Source organism: Tetrao urogallus, assembly GCF_951394365.1.
Source record: "Tetrao urogallus genome assembly, chromosome: 4".
Classification (NCBI taxonomy): Eukaryota; Metazoa; Chordata; class Aves; order Galliformes; family Phasianidae; genus Tetrao; species Tetrao urogallus.
The window spans coordinates 29,256,660-29,279,704 of record NC_136817.1 but is presented as its reverse complement, the minus strand read 5'-3'; the positions used below and the strand labels follow the sequence as shown (position 1 = coordinate 29,279,704).

Sequence of the window (23,045 nt, the reverse complement as noted above, 5' to 3'; positions counted from 1 at the left end):
TCAAATAATGAGTTTGTAACATCAGGAATAGCACAATTTGCACTGATACATTTAAATAAGAACTGACAATTTTCAACTGCACAGCTGTAGATACATTATTTGTTGTCAGTAACACTGAGATTGATCCAGCAGGTCATCTGCTAGGATTCCTTTGGGGCTCTTCATCACCAGGAGCATCTCCTCAGGCTCGTTGCTGCAGCCCAACAGCTGCCTTTCACACTACATCCTGCCTGTCATCAGATGTGAGCTATCTATCATACTTAGATACTTTGGTAGGGATGTAGGTGTGTGTTTGCGTGAGGTGGGTGGGGGGTGGAGGTTGCACTTCCTACATCTTGCAGATAGAATTGCTGTACCCATCTGCTGGCTTTGCTTGTTTCTCTCGTGGATGCCTGCGTGGGATGGAAAGAGGGCTGGGTTTGGATTTGATTTGTACTGCGAATTTACTTGCCATTGACGCTACCCATGGCAAAGGTTACAGTTGGTTTGCAAAGCCAGAAAAGTAAAGCCAAGCCCCTAGAGTGAGATGTTAAACAGCTGGCAAAGCTCCACAGTCAGTGGTGAAACCTCCTGCTACAAGGACAAGGTGGGCAGCACCAGAGATCCCCAGCCCTGCTGGCAGGCTGCTTCCTCGGCTCTCTGCTCTTACAGCTGCTGAAGGACGTGCTGTGAGCTGTGTGGCTTTTGGTTGGGTGATGTTTGTGTCGTGTAGCTCACAGGGCCAAAAAGATTGGCATTTGCTGCTTCCCTGCCAGTAAAAGGGGAGGAATATGGGTGTATTCTTTATTCCTGACAGCCAGGCTTCAATGTGTAAATTCCCAATGTGTTCATTCTGGTTGTTATTAATGCAATATGGATAACAGAATTAAAACAGCGTTCAAAAGTAACAGCCCCCCAAATAATCCAGTAAAGCTATTCCTAAACTCTCATCCAGATGAAACCAGCAACCTGTCAAACAAATTATTGTTACTATTTTTGCAAATGAGTGCACGATAGCAGGCTCTTAAACCTCTCATTGGACATTACAGTAAAAACAGACTGAATGCACAGCTACACTCATACCTGGCTCTGAACACGTGAAATTCAAGATGGAAATGGGGAGATGTGAAGAAGTGCTAATTGTATCAAGCACAGTACCAGGCATATGAGCTGCACAGATACCAAATGATGGTGGTGAAGCCATGATGCATATTATGTGAACATACTGGTCCATATCTCCTTTAACAAGGGGATCTTGCTGCTTTTTTCTGACACAGTTGAGTGCTTGTTCACAGGAACTCCTTCCCCAGCAAAATGAATGGCAAAATCTCCAGAATAAGGAGCTGAATAGAGTATGCATAGAGTATTCCACCTTAGGAATACACTTTGCTTTAGGACACATGCACCTATACAGTCACAGAATGGCTTGGGTTGGATTAAAGCCCACCCAGTTTCCACTCCCTGCTGTGGGCTGGTTGTCCCCCATCAGATCAGGCTGCCCAGGGCCCCATCCAACCTGGTCTTGAGCACCTGCATGGACAGGGCATCCACAGCCTCACTGGGCAGCCTATGCCATTGCCTCACTACCCTCTGAGTAAAGAATTTATTCCTAACACCTAACCTAAATCTCTCCTTCTGCTTTAAAGCCGCCACCCCCTCTTGTACTGTCACTATCAGACTGTGTAAAAAGTTGCTTTCCCTTCTGTTTATGAGTTCCCCTTAAGGTCTGTTAGGCTGCATTGAGGTCTCCCCAGAGTCTTCTCTAGGTTGAACAAGCTCAGCTCCCTCAACCTTTCCTCATGGACATTCTCTGGACTTGCTCCAACAGCTCCACATCCCTCCTGTACTGGGGCAGCAGGCCTGGATGTAGTCTTCCAGATGAGGTGTCACAAAGACAAAGTAGAGGGAGACAATGACCTCCCTCACCATGCTGCCACCCAGTGCTGCTTTGTTTTCCCAGTCTGTATACACAGCGAGTGCAACATGTCTCACTTGCCTTTTTTGAACCTCATTGGGTTCTCATGGACTCACTGTCCAGGTCCCTCTGAATAGCATCCCTTCCTTCTGTTGAACCAAGTACTTGAGGTTTTGAGGTCTCTCTCTTGGGAGCATTGCTCAGTTCTCTGGCAACATGAAGCCAGTGGGAAGGGATACCCTGCTTCCACCAACTGCCTAGTCTGTATGTGATAAAAAAGCATTGTGTGAGGGGCTGCTGACAAGTATCTGGTGTGACAGAGATTACCGTGTGCTGCTGATTTAATGGGTGACATTTGGCAGACTGAAAGGAGGTGACCAGTTCTCTGAGAAAGGAGGAGTACAAAATAACCAAAGGTGAAAAGGTATTTCAGAAGCTCCTTTGGGATCCAGTTGTGATCTCATAAAATTTTTGTGCTAGGAGGTCAGCAATCACACAGAGAAGGAATGTGGAATGGGAAGGGAAAAGCAGGATAAAAAGCAATTTCTAACACCACTCAGTAAATTAGTGTCTTAACCATGAACTTAATACCAAGTCCTAGTCCCTGTCCAATACTTTGTCACCTATTTTATCATGGCCTGCACAATTTGATACTTTAAAGTATTGCGTTCAAAGTACTGCAAAAAAAGTCAACAACAGCTGTTGCTTTTGTTGCAAAAATGCCAGCAGTTCAGTAAACCAGAAATGATGGCTGTGTGGCATCTGGGAAAAAAAAAAAGCCTTTCAAAAGGATGGCTTAACAAAGTGCCTGCCTATCTGCAAAGCAGCTCATGTCAGGCAAGCGCCAAGTGAGGAGAGAAGGTAGAGCCATGGTTTAAGAGTTGTGCCCATCTACATGGCCCCTCGAAAATGTCGGCCCCTTATATGGCAGGAAACTGTGTGCAAGTTGAAGCTGTCAGAGATGATTTAATTCTTGCTGAGTGCTCTTTGATTCCTCTCAGAGTCCCAGAGTGAAGCTGAGGTCAGGGACTGTTGGCTACTTGCCTTGCCACAGCTCTCAGAAGCTGCTGCGCCAACAGCTCATACCCCTGTAAAGCAGGTCAATAAATCTCACCATAGGGTTGGCACCTGTGCACCGGGGCTCCCCATCTCCTACAGTGGGGACTGAAACAAGGGGACTGAAACATATACTACACTGAAAGTATGCCTTTTGTCCAGTAACCAGTTTTTTTTTTTTTTTTTTTTTTTTTTTGCAGTTTTACATAGAAGAGGCTGAATTACCTTACAGTGATCCAGGAGAACCAAACCCATTAATAACATCTGCTGCAGCAGTTGGCACATTAATGGCAAAATCTCCACTGCTTTTATGCACCTCTCATTTAGAGCTAAAGTTATCAGTGATAACTCTGTCCCTGCTTATTTTCGGCAGAGTAGCTTTCACCCTCTTTATATGCAAGTGTTACATTTATCTTCAGTCTATCCCTACTCATTGTGTAGAGAAATGGTGCTACAGTCTAATCTTAGACCTATCATTTAGTACTGGGAGGAAGGAGCCCGTCATCTTCAGGGAAACCCTACTGCCTCGTAGTTATTATCAGCTACTGGCTCTGTAAAGATTATTTTTATCAAAATATTAAAATTGTCTATCATTAGCTTTGGTAAATAATAATAATAATTAAAAGAAACAGGAGGGGTGCTCTGAAAGCAATGCCTCCTATTTTATAATGTTGGCTCACAATGTCAGAGGTGGATGCTGGAGGTACAGCAGCAGAGGTCGAAGCTTCCCACTAATATTCCATTACATGCTGTTGCTGTGTGACAGATGGCAGCAGAGGGGCAGTCTGACAGAATGGCGTCTGACAAAGAAGTGTGTGTGGAGCAAAGGATGGCACTGAATTCCTCCATTGCTTTTGAGTTGAAATAAATTAAGAAATATACTAATGTGTACTCTTACTGCTGATTCATAGATTTTAAGGTTAAGAGGAGGTATTAATCAGTTTGTCTAATCACTCGTTTTAGCAATTTATACAGTTTCCTTATAGTAATTTGTCCAAATGAGTGTATCGTATGCTTGGTATTGAGGACCTATGTGTGGCATGGCCTTTACCCGTCTGTTTTTATTAAGGCCCTTAATAAAATTAAGGCCTATGATCTGTCACTCTCCCTCTTCTGATTATTTTGTATCACAATTTCTTCAAATTTGTACTGCATTCTATATTGTCTCCACCAAGGTGGTGGTTCCTTTCAAACTTTTCATTTAGACTCAGCTACAAGTGTACTTCTTTGATCACGATGTAATATGGTTTAAGTCTAATGATTTTTTTCTTTTGGCGTCCCAGAGAGGCTGTGGGTGCCCTGTCCATGCAGGTGCCCAAGACCAGGTTGGATGGTGCCCTGGGCAGCCTGAGCTAGTGAGTGGCTGGCAGCCAGCCCACAGCATGGGTTTGAAGTGGGTGGGCTTTAAAGGTTCCTTCCAACTCAAGCCATTCTGTGACTGTATAGGTGCATATGTCCTAAAGCAAAGTGTATTCCTAAGGTCATGCATACTCTATTCAGCTCCTTATTCTGGAGATTTTGCCATTCATTTTGCTGGGGAAGGAGTTCCTGTGAACAAGCACTCAACTGTGTCAGAAAAAAGCAGCAAGATCCCCTTGTTAAAGGAGATATGGACCAGTATTTTCACATAATATGCATCATGGCTTCACCACCATCATTTGGTATCTGTGCAGCCCATATGCCTGGTTTATGAAATAAATTAGCCTGCTGTTTCCTGTTACAAGTATTTTGTTACTGCAAATGCCCAGTCCTTGTTATCATTACACTCAAACCTGTTCAAGAGTTCAGTCCTCACTAATTCGCTGTTTCATCCTCATATTTCCTTTCTGTTTGTCTATAAGAAGCAGAGAAATTTCACGTATGCGGTCTTGATCCTCCAGAACTTAAGCACACTTACAATACAATACAATTGCACCAGTAACACCTACACTCGTATGTGAGAAAATGAGCGTATGTGACAATATTGCCAGGAGAGGAGACTCAGTTTGAAGATGGCCTTCCCTGGGGAGGATCCCGTCACTCTCATTTTTAATTCCCGCAAAAACTTACCAATTAGTTTTTCAGTTGTTTCACAGAGCTCCTTGACATGAGGAGCTAGATGTGGCAAGCACTAAATTTTCTGCAACAGCGGAATCAAAGATAAGAGACCTGTTCTGTCTCCACTGTCACCTCTTGGGGTGGGCGGGGGGGTGGGTACAGCTGTGTTGGCCCTTTTATCTTATTGAAGGGGTTTTTTACTTAATTAAAATTCCTGAATGTCATGATTTTTGTAACAGCGATTGTAATTTCCCTGAGGTTTTGCCATGTACAAATATACTCAGAACTTACTCTACGTCTGTCTGCAGAAATCTGTGGTGCCCTTCTAACACTGTAATCCTTGGCATTTGCAGGCAACCCCTACGTTTTGCTGATTAACTCCTAGTGTTTTGTTGTTTCAAGTGCTTCAGGCCTCCAAGAGCAACAGTCAATATTTTTAGAATAAATGATTTCTGATATCATTTTACAGCTAAATGTTAAGGGCACACGCACACAAACACTATATATACACAGACATGCACGTATCTATACATATGCACATCTGTAGGCACTTTAAAACATTTGTCTCAGTAGATAACAATGGAATTCAGTGCATTCATTTCTGATTTCTCCGGGGCTTTGGAATTTTGGGATCTGACTTAATGTGTTAGGGAAAAAGTACAGTGTGTTGTTTCCAACGCTGGTTTAAATTAAAAGGGAGAAAAAAAGCCAGACATACGGCACATCACAATAGCTGGTTAAATATAGACTCGGATTATGGAGCCATTGTTTTCACTCCTGCTAAATATGACAGTACTCTTAAAATGGAACACCACTTGACCTTTCATGTCTCATCAGTCCGTGATTGTATTTAACTGATGCGGGGAAGGAAGGTTTCCCCCTGGAACTGTCTCCTATTGACATGACGGTAGCTGTTGCTGGGTCATACAATGCTCAGGAGAAGGAAGACCAGTGCCTCGGAACCCAAGAAGGATCTTTCAGCTCATGGAGGAGCTCTGTCCATGCCACAAAACACGCGCTCTTTTTTCACCTTCTCTCAGCTGGTGCTTTCTGCTGGCCACCTCAAACCACCACCAGTGCTCAAACATTCAAAAATCACTTACTTTGAAGTGGAGATCCTTGATGTGCAAAGCAAGAAGCAGATCTGCATTGTGGACAAGGTGAGTGTATTATTCCAGTATGTTGGGGATCTGCGTAGTACACATGGTGGCACTGCCAGGTTTCTGTTTAGACTCTGCTGTGATCTTCTGTAATACAATAACTTTTATTCGTCTCTCGGAGAGATACTCACAGCTTCTGCTCATTCACAATCCTCACCTGCTTTCTTCCAAGATCTTTACAAATGAACCAACACAGATTTCTTTTAGACCTCCTGACTGCACTTTGGACTCAAAATAGGTCCTTTTCTTGTCCTTAGATATTTAGGTTACGGTGATGATTTCAGAGCATGATACCTCTGCTTCAGAATAGATATTCAGCTTTAATACATTTTCAAAGCTAAGCATCTCTGCAGTGCCCTGGATTCTTGTTGGTATCTAAACATACTCAGCTGCACCCTCTACAGTAAACTGGACAGGAGCCTGGCATTTTTTAATTTTTTTGTTTGCAAACAAAAGTACTTATCTAAGAGAGGCAGAGATGTGTTTTATTAATGATGTGAATCAAAAGATATAAACAACAGTCACGTTGTGTAAGTAGAATGAGAGAACTGGGTTGGAAGTAACTTTACTTTGCAGTAAGCAGCGACTGAGAACATCTCATATTTACACCACAGTTTTCATGATTCATTGTGCTTAACATATGAGCTGGCCTCTCGTGCTGTGAAATTGGGAATTCTAAGCTATTCAGATTGTAGGAACCTCAGTAACACAGTAGAGTTTTGAGACTCACTGTTTTGCTAAAAGAAAAAAATAAATCCCATATCCTCACTGGCAACAGCTGGAACTGGTGGATAAGTTTGCTTCTAATGTTCAATTGAAGGGCTTTGAAACATGCAGGCTGGAATACTACCACATTTCTAGTGTTCCTGATCATTTAAGGGGTGCTTTTGCAATGTGTGCCTCCTTAAATCTCTCCTTTGCTCATTCTTAAAAGGCCAAGTGTTTTTTGAGACTTTCTGAATCTCGCCAAAGGGGAAACATGCACAAAATGATCATACAGATGTGATGACTATTGATAGAATTTCTAGTGGTAGGTTTGTATTATTTAATTTACTGAGCAATATTATGCAGTTATTAAAAAGAGCTATCTGCACACTGTACTGAATAAGGCTTCAATCCAACAAAAGACCGAGCGTATGTCTTATCTTAAGCTTTCCTACAGGCTTATTAAAAGAAATACATTAACAGAAACAAGAGTGACATTTCTGGAATCCTTCCATGATGCACAGAAGAACTGCAGTCTTCTGGGACAATACACAGACTTATGTTTTAATTTTTATTTGGAATTTCTTCAGATCACAGACTTAGTTTCTATAGCAGTGGCAAAAGAGTTACGAGTGGTGATTGTGAATTGCTCTCTTTGTAGAGGTAAAATGCTTGCTGAAGAGCAACAGCAACCATTAGCTGAAAGCATATGTTCAGAAAGTTATGTTCAATTTACACGGCTGTGGCCATTCTTCTGGGGATGGACCTTATGTATTTACTTAGGCACAGCACCAGGGAGTTGGTACAAATACACTGCAAGGCAGAGATTTCCAAGACTGCCTAAAGAATTTGCATTTCAAACACTGATTCACCTGTGTGTCTAAGTCCCTTAATTCACTATAATAAATCCTTCCTGAGGCAACCTTGAAAGCACAGAAGTTGAGTTCCTTATTTCAGTGAATACTTGTTAGTATTGGTGAACCTCATTTCAGCTGGTTATCAGAGCAATCAAGAGACCATTATACTGTATGATGCATAATCTGCTTAATTAAATATAACATTGATACAGACTTAACACGATGCTTACACCTAGATTCTGTTTGTAAGATTATTATTATTAGCTTCATGTCTTGAGGTTGCATGTAATTAATTATTCTCAGGATTTATAATATGAAAGAACAGGAACCATATATTTAGAAATGTATGTATTTACATTCTTATTGCATTTTCTTAGTAGTTTCAAGTATTATGATTTAGCAAGTATATTTGTAGTATGCTCAGATTCATGATGCTTCTGTGGCTTAATGGCTTTAAGTTGCGCCAGGGGAGATTCAGGTTGGATACTAGGAAACATTTCCTCTCAGAAAGAGTAGTAGTGCTTTGGAACAGGCTGCCCAGGGAGGTGGTGGTGTCACTGTCCCTGGAGATGTTCAAGAACTGTGGAGGTGTGACGGAGGGATATGGTTAGTGGGCATGAGAGGGATGAGTTAGAGGTTGGACTGAATGATCTTAGAAGACTTTCCCAACATTAATGATTCAATAAATCTGAAGGGAACCACTTATAACAGCAGAGAGAAAAACCCTTTCTTTCTCCACCTAATAAAACTCCTGCAGAGAGATTAGATGATTAAAGAACTGGTTAAATACCAGGCAATGCTTCTACAGAGTTAGCTTCTATGACACACTTGCATATGTATGTGAGTCCTGTTCAGATTAGTAGAAATTCTGTAAATTCTGCATAGTGATATCTACATAGTTTTGGTATTTAGTAAGAAAAGATGCCTTGTGCTCAAAGCAGCATCAGGGATTTAGAAAAGGTGTGCTTAGCTCTGTGACCTCAAGCAATCAGCTGACATTGGTAGGCTCTGGATCAGGCATAAGTAACTGAACGAATTCTCTAGCTGTAAAATTAAAAATAACACTCTCTTGGCTTTCTTACCCATCTTATACTTTGGGGGAGGATTAGTCATTCAATATTAGTGAGCTGAGTGGTTAGTCTAAGGTCTTGATCGTCTGTAAGATAGGCTTAAAGGCACAGAATAAATACATATTTGCCTGGTGTTTAAGTCTGCAAGATACATTCACTTCATACTGCAGGCTTTTCCAGAGTCAGGAAAGCCAGAAAAAATACTGAAAGAAAGCAGCAGAAGAGGAAAACCTCAGGTGTTGGATCACAGTGATGCCGTCTAGGAGCTGGGGCTTTAAGAACAAGACTTCACTTTGCCAGACTTGAAGTAAATTCCCAAGTCAGCAGCACTGACAGTTCTTTCTGCACATGTGTACTTGTTATGAAAGTATCATTACTTTAATGATGTCAACCTGCTGTGGGGACTTCCTCTGCTATGGATGTGATATTATGCAATTAGTTTGGTGCAGGTGAGCTTTTCTGGCAATTAAATGATTTAAAAGATCAACAAAAACAACGCAAGATATTTTTCCCCAGGTTTGCTCTTGGTAGAAAAATGAATTCTGAGGTGGGCTGAGGTACTGAGGTACATGGACTTACATGATCTCAGCAGTGGCGTAACAGGCAGTGAGGTTTTGAGAGAAACAACCTGGGCACATGGGTCTGTTTGAGTGACTGAGCCCCAGCTCTTCCTTTCCTTCCTGCTGCTCGGCTGGAGGCTTTCTATTGCTGGAACTCCCAACTGCCTGTAAAGAACAGAGGGCATGTAATTATTAGCACTGATTAATATTTTTGTTTTAAATATTTTCATTGAAAAACAGTCTCAAATGTGTAAGGATTTTGGCTCGTCTGTTTACTTCCAAAAAAAACAACAGAAGGTGCAAAAATTCATGGAGTCCTAAGGATGAAAGAAAATATTTTAAATAAATAATCTACATTTTCCATCTCTAGCCACAACTTATGGAAGAGAAATAGTTGCTCAAAAACTGCTTTACTTCTACATTATTGCAAAAGCCTGAAGTAGGTTAGTTTTAAGGTTATCGATGTGCAGTAATTTGATTTATAAATGCTGTTAAGGCAACTCATAACTGTTTCTGTTACAGCACTCACTGTATATTATCTTATTCTTCAAATTAACTTGTAGTAAAATGTATTTTCCTACAAATGTAGTGCAATGTAATTAATTTTGCACAAGTTGCTTTGAAGGCATAAAGTGTTGCACAGTGCTATTTTACAGAATAAATCACCTCTGGGAAAACCAGCAGAGAAAGCTTTTTTCCCCATCAGAAGTCGTGAAGCTCAGTATTTTGTGCTTCATGATTTTGCTAGCTAAGCTGTAAGCAGAGGCGCAAACTCAGGTTTTGTCTGCTGCACAGTTGCACTTTTTTCAAAAAAAAAAAAAGAAAACAAACAACTTAAGGCCTACAAAAGAGTACTTAAAAGGCTAACTTACTAGTAATTAAATGGTTGTGGTTAACAGTATGTACCGTAGGAGCACTTAACACAAAGATAAAATAGGACTCCTTTTGATTTATTTGAAAGGATAGCCTTGTTTGTGTCTGAAGGAGTTTGCAATCATTTTTCTCTCTAAAGCACCTAAAAGAGTAGTGCCTGAGTATCTGCACTGTGGTTTAACAATAAACGGAGTTGCTTCTGATTTACACTGACATGGCAACAAAAGCAGATGCATGCAGGTGCAGTATCATAAATCTTTTTCTTGCCTGTGGGTTGTAGCTGTCACAAAAAGTGGGCAGCCAAAAAGAGCCGTTGTCCCCAGCTCTCTTTTCCATGGTTTTATCTAGCAAATAAAAATAACTTCTCACATCACAACTTGGAGGCTACTCTGTAAATACCACTTTCATTTTAGGTGAGCAAAGGCAATTACTGAAATAGGCAATGGACTCAGCCAAGAAACCCCATGCAGTGCCTTTTATATCAGGTTTTCCTTTCTTGCTTCTTTAGTATGCAAGTCAGCATAATATTGAAGTCATTTTGCTGAAAAGAGATATTTAATTGCCTTGTATAGTCTTTTTTTTTTTTTTTTTTTTTTCTTAATCTTGCAGTTTTAATGTTTAACTTCACAGGACTCTGTTCTTCCTTGTGGGGAATGAGCAGAACCTGTGCATGTCTACAGCTACTTCGTTTTATGTATAGGATTTTTGAGATCATCATCTTCCTCATTCCAGCAGTCTCTCTTTAAGGACAACTGTCTCTTTGGTGCCAAGGATACCCAAAGGAACTCAATAACCAGCTAGTCAAAGGAGGAGGTTTCCTTGAGAAGACCACTTGTTGACAGTGAGTCCCACAGCAATACAGGTGAAGGACTAGCAATACAGATGGAACCAGCTGAACTCACTGCTGTGCAAATTCTCTGTTTTACTTCCTTTTGAAAGGAGAATTTTGCAATGTCATTGTCTTTTACTGCATGTTCTCCCCACATGCAGCTCAGCAGGGAGCTGATCCCTGCTGGAAGGCACTGCAAGAAAATACATTACATTTACAACTGTTATAATGTCTATGCATTTTCTTTCCCAGAAGAAGTGAATCTTACGCCTACTGCTAGTGCTGGAGGTGATATCAGAAGTATTTTCCTCCTCAGTTATTAGTTACACTTTTCAAAGCAGGTAAACATATTCAAATTCTATTGAAGCAATCCACTTCAATTCTTCCTGCTGTACTAGAAATTCACATTATTTTAATGTCAGTATAGCTAAAGCTAGCAAGCAACTGGACATTAATCTCTGCTCTCTGCAGCTACCGTTCTTATTTCAGTACAGGTTTTTGGATGAAAAACCTGGAGGAATGGCTTTGATTTATCTAGAAGAGAGACTGAGGAAGGGAGAAGCTGGTAACTTAAGGGCATTTAGCATTTGTAAAGGGATAGTTCAAAGAAGGAAAGAAGCCACTACCAAAGACTGATGCTTCAGCTGGTACTAATTTTCAAAGCTTAAAATGCCTTTAAATGACTGTTTTTTATGCAGCTCTTATCATAGCTATAAAGGTCTAAGCTTCAGCAGGGGGGAAGACAGAGTGAAATACAAAAGAAAAAAAAAAAAAAAAAAAGCTTAATTCCAAGCTCAGTGAAAACAAGAGATGTAATTCATGAGGCACCAGTGGTGCTCTGGTCTTCATTTACCTGCCCACAGCAGGGGTTGGAGCTTGATGATCTTTAAGGCCCCTTCCAACCCAACCCATACTATGATTCTATGATTCCTGCCAGTCGTAAAGGCCAGCTATGCTACAAGAGCAGTGAATAGTGCCAAAAGTATATCTGTAGAGACAGATCCTCAACCGCTGTGAAAATGTTCTAATTCCCCACAAAGTGATGACATTTTACCCCAGCTGCACATTTGCCTTATTGCATCAAAGGTAATTCACAGATAATTGCAAATTACAAATGTACTGGAGCAATATAAGACCATAGGGAGCTGTAGGTGTTTTATTAGTCTAATAGTTAATCAGCACAACCCATGATGGAAACTTAGGTTATAACGGCATTTCATATAGGCATTATTGTAGCATTAAAATACTCCTGCTCAGGATTTATTGGCCCATTAGGGTATGCTTCAGGTTCTTTCTGAAATCTTAGTCCTGTGATTCTTCACAAAATACCTGAGCCATGTAGTAGTGGATCTTTGTCCTGGTTTCAGTTTGGACATTTTTTCTCCATAGTGTGTGGTACAATGCTAAGTTTTGGCTTTAGGAGAAAAAACAATGTTGATAACACACTGATGTTTCCAGTTGTTGTTGAGCAGTTCTGTACAGAGCCAAGGACATTTCCCTTTCTTAGCTTCTCCTATTGCCCTGCCAGCTAGAGGATTTGGGGGGCACCAGGAGCTGGGAGGGGACAGAACTAGGACAGCTGATGTAAGCTGGCCACAGGGATATTCTGTAAGACATCATGTAAAAACTGTAAAACTGATTGGAATTGGCTGGAGGGGACTGCCTGGTGCTAGTTGTTGGGTGGTGAGCAATTATGTTATGCATCACTTGTTTTCTATATACACATATATCTGTATAAAATTATCATTACAGGAGGAGTGAGCAAATAACTGTGTGGTGTTAGCTCCTGCCAGGTTAAGCTGCAACAGAGCTATAAATACCTAGCTGTATATACTGCTGCTTTAATTATGATATACCTGTCTATGTTTAAACAATTCTGGATTTTTAGAAGTTCTTAAAATGCAAGCTCTCCTTTGAAACAGGAGAACAAGCTGTGGCAGAAAATCTGTGCCAGAGGTACAGCGAAGATCTCCTCATAGCACTTGGCATTGTGAAAAGCATTTAGATTTCTGATTGCCGAGATGATATCTAATTGCTCTCATACATCACCTCCATTTCCCGCTCCTTTCTGTTTCCAGCTCCATCCTTAACCTCATGGGCCACAGGAGGCTGGCTGCCTCTCCATCTTTCTGTCTGATCTCACCAACATAATTTTGGACCTATTGGCCAAACATAAATACACCTGTAAGAGAAGAAAAGAGTTCAAAAGGTCAGTTAGCTTCTGCTTGTCTAATGAAAGCTGCTGGCATAGTAGCTTAGTGCTTCAGAGCAGGCAGAACAGGCAGAATCCAACCCTCACCAACCACCTTGCCTACTGGCAACATTACAGGAGACAAGGAAGGGGCAGAGAGCCATTGGAATAGATTTGAAGATCCTTTATAATCAGTTAGTAGAAAGTAAGGCATCATTAGCCCTGCTACACATAGAACCACTTATCTTCATGATATGTTTTCCTGTGAATTTTCCTTTGAGCTGGTTAATGTTGTTATTTCTTTTTCCTTTTCCATACAGTCCCCCAGATACGTACTGGTTGAGTTTCTTGGGTGTACTGATTTTAAATTTTATTATTATAAACATTAGCAACATGCATAGGTAATAAAAAAAAAAACAACAAAGCAGCACAAACATCTACAGCCATTTGGTAGAAAAGATTAGAGAGCCACATATTTAATATGGCAATCAAAATAAAATAATACAAACTCCACTTTTTTTCCTTAGAAGAATTGGACAAAATTAGTTTTTTTTCCCCCCCCCGAAATGTTGTTTTCTCTTCAAATTATGGTGAAATCAAATGAATCTTGGCCTTTCAATGACATGGAAATTTGGGAGAGAAAGACAATATTACAAATAAATTTTGGAACATTTCAATCTCATGACACAATAAATATTTCAGGTGCAATTTGTTTTACAATGTAATAGCGCATTCATTTATTTGAATGTTATTTCCTATCAGGTGATTTTTCATTGCTGGAAATGGTGTTATATTATTTTACACTATCATGATTGATGTGTCAGAAAATAATGTGAAAGTAATGAAAGTTCTGTAAGGATGAGAAATAAAGGAAATGAAAATAACACAGCAAAATGAATTTTCAGCATTTCATGAAACCAAGTTAAAAAAAAACAGAAACAAAACAACAAATACAACCACCACAAACACTTTCTATTTCATTTTTAAAATTCAAAGTCAACATGAATTTATACACACAAAGTTTTTCCAGAACCATTTCATTTTCCTATTAAAAAACGGATGTGACAGAACTTTCCCTGCTCTCAAGGTGAGCACAGAAGCCTTACTCATTTCTCTTCAGCTAAAGGTTAGAAGGCATGGAGAGATGCCAGTGCTGGTGACATGGTGAACTCTGTAAATTGAGGGATGTCCTGCAAGCCTTCTATCAGCTAATAGATCACTTTCTGTTTACTTCCACAATCATTTTTAGCAGGGGGAGAAAAAGCTCTTTCCAGTGTCTGAAAGTTCTTTTCCAGTTCTTTTTCAGGTTGGTTCCCCCCCCCATTTTTCTGTTAAGGGAGAATATTTATTATAAGCATCCAGCTTGTAGTACAAAAACAACGTAACATCTTCAGAGACAAGCATGGCCAGTTTAAATTGACATGCCCACACCCAGTCACCCAGTAAGCATGCAATTTTGTGCATTCATAGATATTTTGACCTATCGTTACTGGGAATGTTAGTCAGTTGGATTATCTCATATGCCAGAGTTCAGGTGACCATATAAATAACCTCTAGGAGACTAAGCAATGTGGCTGTAATTGAGACAGAAACACAGCGCTGAATCTCCTTGGTTTCTGGAAAGATTGGCATGAGACCAGAGCTTCTTTTTTTTAGTATAGAGTTTGTGCTGCGATCTACTGAGTAAAATGCTGCATTTCATATAAACCCTTTGTGTAGTTGCTGACAACACTTGTCTAAATGGAGTTACTTGTCTACATGTGGAAGATATTTATATCTCTTTGGGCATGACTAGCACACCAGGCTAACAAAGAGACCATTGTGGGACATACTGAGGGAGGTTTTCATGGCACCCATTCTTAACGCTGTCCTTGAAGATTAACAATAAGAAAAAGAAATTGAATGTAGATGCCAAATTCACAAAATGCGGACATCAATCAGAATGGGTGTTTCCCTGATTCACTTGCTGTGGATTGCTGCTGATTTATAATAATACAGCATGTTCCCCAAGCAAGGACATGGTGTCAAAGCAATAATTATGAAGTATTTGTTGCGTGCTGAATTTGAAAATTACCCGGCTCTTTCACTGGCCTCATTTTCTGTTTTGGGATCAGTGCTTCAGTTACAATCAGCTGATGTCACCCTTTTGAACAAATGTACCTAGATAAAGAATGAGGCTGTCCGCAGTTAACAAGCAGCTGCAGAATACCTGAATTTCTGCAGCCATGGAAAATGACTGCCCGTTGGAAAGGAAGTGACTCAGCAGTGCCAACATGCCAGAGAGGGAAAAAATAGCGAAAGGAAAATGTTGAACGAATGACCACTTTTATGCTTATTCAAATTCCTGCAGCCATCCTTCTAACCTGGAACCGCTGAATTCATTCCTCGGTCTAAGGACTGTGTGATGCAGTTACATATAGATAACAACATTAGTTCTTTTTTGACTTACAGATGTGAAAGAGGTATGAAAATGGAAAACTATCTGATTAGCCTGCACTTACAAAAGACAGCTTCAAATTCTCATAATATCTTCCACTCATGGCTTTTCCTTGAGTCATAGCCCAAGTTACTAATGCTGTATTTTAAATCTTAGAAGAAATGTAATGCTTTGTGCAGTGCTGCATAAATGAAGGACAGAAATGGAACAGATGATCCTTTCATTCTTTAATTTCTGAAAAACTAGAAGTTGCCCTGAACAGCTACGTTGAAATATTTTTGCTATGAAGATATAAGGAAAACAGGATCTGAGCTTTTTAACTCATTATTTTCTGAAAAAATGTAATGAATGCCGTCTATACCTGTAAAATCTGCAATTTTCATACATTTTGTGTGTGTGTGTGTGTGTGTGTGTGTGTGAAGAAAAAGTAGTTTTGAATCTTAATTACGATGACAACTTCTTAGAAAGTCAGCTATATTTGAAACCTAGTGTTAGACTACACAGGGTAAAAAGTTGGAGTTCACTGCTTGACCATCAGATGCAGAAGATACGTGCCAACTAAGGTGATTTGAGAATGAAATTATTCTTTTAAATGAAATAGATCTTTTAAATAAACCAAGGGTGGTCTTTCTGTTTTCCATTTGCATATTTGAAAAATGCTGAATTAAGAGGAAAAGAAAGGTTACAGTCCTTTCATAAATAATTTAAAAGAATAAAAGAAGAATAGAACTAATAATTACACTGAAATGTTTCAGGTTTTTATTCAGCTAGCACAATGGGTAATAAGAGGAGATGATGTTCCAGTCCTTACAATTCTTTAGCTTGTATTGATGTAGGATGAAAAGAACAAAAGATAATTAATGGTTTATGAAGAGAACACTCTTAGTGGCAAGCTGATGTCTCAGCATCCATCTTCACATTGATCAATATTAGAATCTATAGCCTCACTGGTTGTTTTATGATGCCTTTAAGAAAAAGAACACAGAATTATCAAGATCATAAAAAAATGTATTTCATTCTTTTGTGACTATAGCCTCATTATTCTGCCTGAGAAAGGACACTGCGATTCCTCAGTGTCACAGCCCATTCCCAATAGGAAGGCATTTGTGTTATTTTTCAACTAGTGGTCTGTGAAGTTTGCCTCAAGAGAAGAGAATGGCCCTTCTCCAAGCCAGCTGGCCCACAAAACAAATGTTTTCCTGCCCTCTTGGCCGAGAACACGTGCTTCAGGCCTTCCCTGGGCACATGCAGCCCACACAGTGTGGTGCCACACAGAGCTGCCAGATCATGACTAGCCAACTGACCAACCATCCATCCTGAGCCGGCATGATTAAAAGCAGCTCTAGCCTCAAGCAGCTTGGACGTACTCACGCCCAGCAGTGCCCTTGCTAATGAGCTCTGCATCACTCATAAAGGTTGCAAGGGAGCACAGTCCAGCTATGTGGTTCAAACACCAGATCTGGTTGTGAACGTGTTGCAACTAGAAACTCAAACACCTCACTCATAAGAAGGAAACAGGAATGTATTGATATCATAGTTACTTTGCAAAGATTAACATAAATAAGACAGAAGCTTAGCAAGGTTTGAGATGGTGGGGTAGACTTGATTATTTACTGCATAGAGGATAGGGTTAAACACACTCATCCAGGAGACTCTCTCATTGAGTCCTGAGGTTCAGGGTGGACCCCGTTGCTTTCTAAACTCCTTGAACCACAGAAGCATGGAATCCACTCCTGGATTTGGTCAGTGATTTATGTCTGAGAGTTTATATAAGCACAATCAATCTAAGATATAATATAGTAAAACTAAGAAAGCTTAAAACTATTCATCACTTACGAAGGATCTCTATCAGCAAGGTATCTTGTTATCAAGGTGTAAGGGATCTCTGCGGAGGTGCAACCATGAAGGGCATCCCTACTAAAGTGGAGATCAAGAGGCTCTCAGGCTGCTCTATGCTATGAGTGTGCTCAGGTTAACAGTGTTATGAGGTAAGGTGACTGACTCACAGTATTCAACAATCAGTATTTAGTACCAGTTCTTTCAGCACCCAGTTTGAGAAGCTAATATGGTCATTATCTGTCTTGGCAATACCTTGATTTTTATCAGTCCTGAGCAAGGTTTTTGGCTTCCTTTCTTTGAGCTTGGAAAACCTCCAAACCTTCCCTGCTCTAGGACACCTGAAAGGTCCTGGGTACTCTATGGTTGTTGCCACATAACACCACTTGCATCCATGTCTAGGATCCAGACTTCATAGATGTGAAATTACGAGGTGAAAGAAGGCAATTTCAGGTATTTTTAGAGTCTCTGAAAACAAATAATAATTAAACAAACAAAGAACAAAACCAAAACCAACCTCTCCTGTTCAAGTCCAAAGTAGCTGTACACATTACAAAAGGAAGGCACGTGAGGATGCGCCATTCTACTGGAAGTTGCATGGAATGACTGCAAATCTGGACTTTACCAGTGTCTAGAAAATCTCTTTCTAACTGTGGAAAAGAAAGTATTCTCATCTAAACCCAAAGACAGAGCTAGCAAAAATCTTAATTTTACACACTTTTTTCTGCCTCTTCATATTCTCACTAGAAAAATGCTGGCTCACTCCTATGCGCTAATGACAAGTATATTGGATATTCATATTGGGTGTCAAATGATGTAAGTTTATTTATTTGTAATGATTGGTAGCTTTTGAGACAGAATTTTACATAGCACAGGTACCTGAAGTCCTTGGGGAAGGAAGCTTTCTGCATTCTGCTGTCTGGCTGTAACCATAAGGTCTTTCACTAGAGACAAAGCGGGTCCCCACAGATAAGATACACTTTAATTTACTTAGTCTCTGAGATTAAATCATCAACACAGAATACTAAATCAGCGTCAACTGCAAAGGGATGGTCTTGTTAAGACCAGACCCTTGCCACTGCCACCTCAATCTCAAGCTTAACATATTTCTTTCTGAAGTGTTCCATTCCTTTTGCTTGTAAATTCAGGCTACTTACTTCTAAGCCTTTCAGTCTAGTAAATTCTTGCTGTGTTTCTCAGACACTCTGTACAAAGTGTGTTAAGAAATCAATAAACATAATAAAATAGAGCCTAAATGGCCTCCAGACTGCTACCTAACACTGTGACACCTGAATTGCTTTGTTGCACACAAAAGACAGCTTGCAGAAAGAAACTGATTTCACACAGAAAGGACAGAGATTCCCCCCTGTACTACTGGATCAGAGGAAAATGTCTTCATGTCTAAGAGCCAAGTCCTAACACACTTGAACCTAAGCTTAAAGCTAACAAAGATGTCCCATTAGTTTGATCCTAGGGACAGTTGCTGCCTCTGCAGGGCCAGCAGCTTTCCCTCTTGACCTTGGAATTTTAGCGTTCAGCTGTCCTTGCAAAAGTGGCCTGGGTAAGATGCAAATAAAATGTGAGATAGGAATTTAATTATTTGCTTTATTGTTGCCTGAAGAACTTACAGACAAATTGAATTGTCTCTACGTCTATGGGGAGGGAGAAAGGCATCTCAGATTGAAAAAGATGGAAAAATTAACCTGCCTGCATTTTGTTTTCTTTTTTAGATACCTCCATCATCTACCCTCCTAGATGTGAAACACAAATTTCACAAAGCCTGTAAGTACTGTGGCCAGCAGGCTGGAGGCATGGCTAGAGGCCTTTAAGCTTGGAGAAGCAGTCAAATTTATTTTTCATGAAATCTCACACAAAAGCTGAGACTGGCTTGACAGCTCCAGTGCTAAATTAGAGCAGCATTTGGAGGTTCTACTGTAGCTATCACAGACATGAAAGGCTGGAAGGAGAGGACTACATTATTTAACACCACTAGCTCAAGGAGGGCAATATTTTTCTATCCCATTTCTAACATTACAGTGCCAATTCAAGATCTCAGCTGCATTTGCTCTCCCAGGGTTGTATTAGATAAGCTTAGATGACATTAGACTGCTTCAAGCTGGTTGCAAATAGACCATGTGGACCGAACAGCTACTGTAGCAGGGAGCACAAGCAGGGTGTGATTGAATGACTTTTCTGGGATCATGGAGGCAAGGTGGCAAAGTTCTCAATTAACTCAATGATGTCCAGTTCCTTAATGGTCTGGGCAAACTCCCATTTTTCTAGCCTCACTTTCTTGTTTTTTGTGTCCATGGGTAAAGAAAAAACAGCATAGGAATGTATAATTTTTGGCACATACAGATGGTAGATATGGACCTTGTTCATGAGATGAAATGAGCAACTACATTCAAAGATGCCCTTTTCTTGCTTTCAGGGATCAGGGTTTTTTTGGATGCTTTCTTTCTACCACCTTCTAGTCATACACATCCAGCTCACACTAGAGGCAATGGAAGGAAAGGTGAGAGAAACAGCACAGCAGGGCACCAAAGTTTGATGGCATTTCCCTTTATCCTTCATGAATTGCTGGGTTAGTATTTCAGAGAGGCCAAATATACCTGAAAGCTACCAGGTGTAAATGTATGTATGGTGGGCCTTGAATTCTGCATACTGCATGTGTTTGTAGAGAGCTCAATTTTGATGTCTTGCTCCTAGAACAGGAGCACATTTCTCCTTCTCTGCCTGTGGAAAGTAGCATGCTCCTTGTGATGAGGATTCATAGCCTTGAATGTCACTCACATGGGATAAGCAGGTCTGTACAATGCCTGCTAACTTGAACTAGGCTATTAAATTGATTAGAAAAAGATGCAAAAGAATTGAGGGTTGGAAATAAAGGGCAAACAAACACAGGCTAGAAATGAAGCACCAAAGGAGTGCATAAGATTTAATGTTTCAATAAAAATACGTCCTCCCCTCACTTTGTGAAATGGCGTGCTTTTCTGCTGATACTCTCTTAAATCAATTGAAACTGGGTTTATATTGATTCAGCTTAAATCAGTTGATCACTGGCACAGAGACTTATCCCAGTTTAACTATAATGAAGTTTTTAATGAATTTGGGGTAAAATGGTACAAGTTCGCATATAAGCCATCTTAATGGCACCTGTTTTCATATATAGAGGTACCTTACCTCTCAAATGCTTCCAGTGATGTAAGTGGAGCTGTATATAAGGAAAACAAGAAACAGTACAACAAAGAATAGTACAAACCATGAACTGAATCTCTAGCAGCATGGCCCTTTACAGCACAGGGAAGGGCTGACAAGTACCTTCAATGCTTTTTCAGTCCTCAATTTCTAAGTTCAATTCCCACTGTTCTCACAGTACACTGTGTCACAGCGTCCTGTGTCGTTTCTTCCCATTCCAGCTCACTGCTTTGATCTCTCTTTTCCAGCTCAGCCTGGGTGTTATTGTTTCATGAGGTTACCCCCTTCTCCTTTCCCACTGGCAAAGGACAAACCTTCCCTTTTTTCCTCTGTGTAGTTTGGGGGATGACAGCTTACAGAATACAGTTCTTTTAGGCAAGAGCCACGAAGCAGCTGAAGCTGATCTGTGGATGCTTTTGGTTAGTGTCTATTTGTACTAGCTCATGCATTCATTTCTGTCATTTCATGTGTGCCAGACTCACATCTTCCCTATAATCTTTGCTAAAACACTCCTACACGGACACCCTTACAGTCTCCCTGTCCTTGTGCACTATCCTTTGATCACCCATGCAATTGAGCTTTCTCCTCAGCTGGTGTCTTGTCAGCCCTTCAGTGAGAGAGAGGAACCCCTGTGCAGCAATTTCACAAGCATCGTCTCTGTCACTGATCAGGTTTTGCTGCCTGAGTGAAGAACAGAGGAGAAAGACTGAATTACGAATTGCAGCAGGGGACTGTTAATCATTAAATAAAAGAAACGGAATGCAAGTGACACATAACACGCTACTGCTCAGCAGTTTCTAAGTCAGTCAAATATTAGTTTGCATCTGTATTTATATGAAAAAATACTCAAATCCAGGAACGTTATTATTCCTCAGGTCTCATTTCAGTAAAACTCCAACAATCCCAGCCAAAGCTAACACTGTTTTCTGTGGCACTGAGTTCAGCAGGGCAATCCCAGTTATCACTGGAGATTCAGGGATGTATAAGCATTTAGTGGAGGTAACTATCTAAGACATACGGCCCTTCCCATGGGAACTCAAAGGCTTTCTCCAGACTGAAGAGCGCAATTTTGGATCAGCCCCTGGACACTGTAGCCACCATGGCAGAGATGCAAGCACTGTGGTCAGCACAGAACCACAGTTTCCTGCTGCAGCTTTCCAGCCATCAGTTTCTGTGGCAGGTGGCAGATCCAGACTGCCATGCTTGCAGACTAAACTTGGCAAGCTTTTGTCCTTGGCAATAAATCTTCACCTTCAGTTTTATTTTTGTCTTTTCAAAAAGTATTGGACCAGTGGGGGAGGATATCTTATGGACAGAAAATGGAGAACTGTAGTAATAATAACGCTAATCCAAGTGTCGAGTAACTAAAATAAAATACATCTAGAACAAGTAGTATAATGGAGTCAGTGATCATTCAGTATTTTCAGGGTTACTGCACAGAAGTTTCTGGTAAGGTTCTTGAAAGTGGAGGAAGAACAGAAAGGAGGGGGGAAATAAGATCACTGCAACACCATCACAAAATCTTGGACGCATTGTTCTGCACAGGGAGGTAGCACAACTGTAACTACACTGAAGTCAGCAGAATGAGCTTAGGGAGATCAGAAACTGCCCTCCAGGCAGAAGCAGCAGGCAAGTGAGGTAGGGCAGATGGCAGGAAGCCTGGCGATGGACAGAAGGAAAAAGAAAAGCAGAAGCAAGGGTTGAAAACATCACATGGAGAATATCCCAGCCTGCAGAGGAGTTGGAAGCATTCAAGAAACAAAGAAAACTGTAAGCTGCTAGCTGTCCCAATAAGATGCTAACTTCTAATCACTGAGATCCAAATCTGCAGGCCGCCTCATCTAAGCTAGCAAAACTTTTTACATAAAGTATGTTAAATAAGGAGCGTTAGCAAAAGTAAATCAGTACAAAAGAAATTGTCAGTAGGTGGCACTCAAGAATAAACAGCATAATTTCTGGACATTATGAAACTTCAGTGATGTGCTGTACAATCTTATGACTGCTTCTTAGCAGATGTTTCTATAGAAATCCTGAGAGCTACGTCCCCTGGAAAACCACCAAAATAGTTTTTGTTGCTTTCCTTTGGAGAGAGGACAAGGAGAGAAACAATGCAATTCCTACTTCATGCTGGGAGCCTACCTCTCCCCTTTAGTCTCCTCCATGTGAGCTGAATGCATCCTAACACATTGCTATGCATCTGTCAGATTTTAGCTACTGCTCTCATCTTGCGCAGTGTCCTGCATAGTATCATAGACTCACATCATGTGTTGGATGTCAGGAGGAAATTCTTCACAGAGAGAGTGGTGAGGTGCTGGAACAGGCTGCCCAGAGAGGTTGTGGAT

The 23,045-nt window shown here is 40.6% G+C and overlaps 1 protein-coding gene across 1 annotated transcript in view; it reads left to right on the top strand.

Annotated features, from left to right (window-relative positions):
• Positions 1-5,916: 5,916 nt before the first annotated feature.
• TECRL (trans-2,3-enoyl-CoA reductase like) overlaps positions 5,917-23,045 on the top strand; it is a gene marked incomplete at both ends in the record, with an annotated part of 51,488 nt that continues 34,359 nt past the window's right edge. Inside the window, 2 exons of the mRNA XM_079534417.1 lie at positions 5,917-6,147; positions 19,236-19,287. Of these exons, the coding sequence (XP_079390543.1) occupies positions 5,917-6,147; positions 19,236-19,287 (283 nt within the window). The remainder of the gene's footprint in view (positions 6,148-19,235; positions 19,288-23,045) is intronic.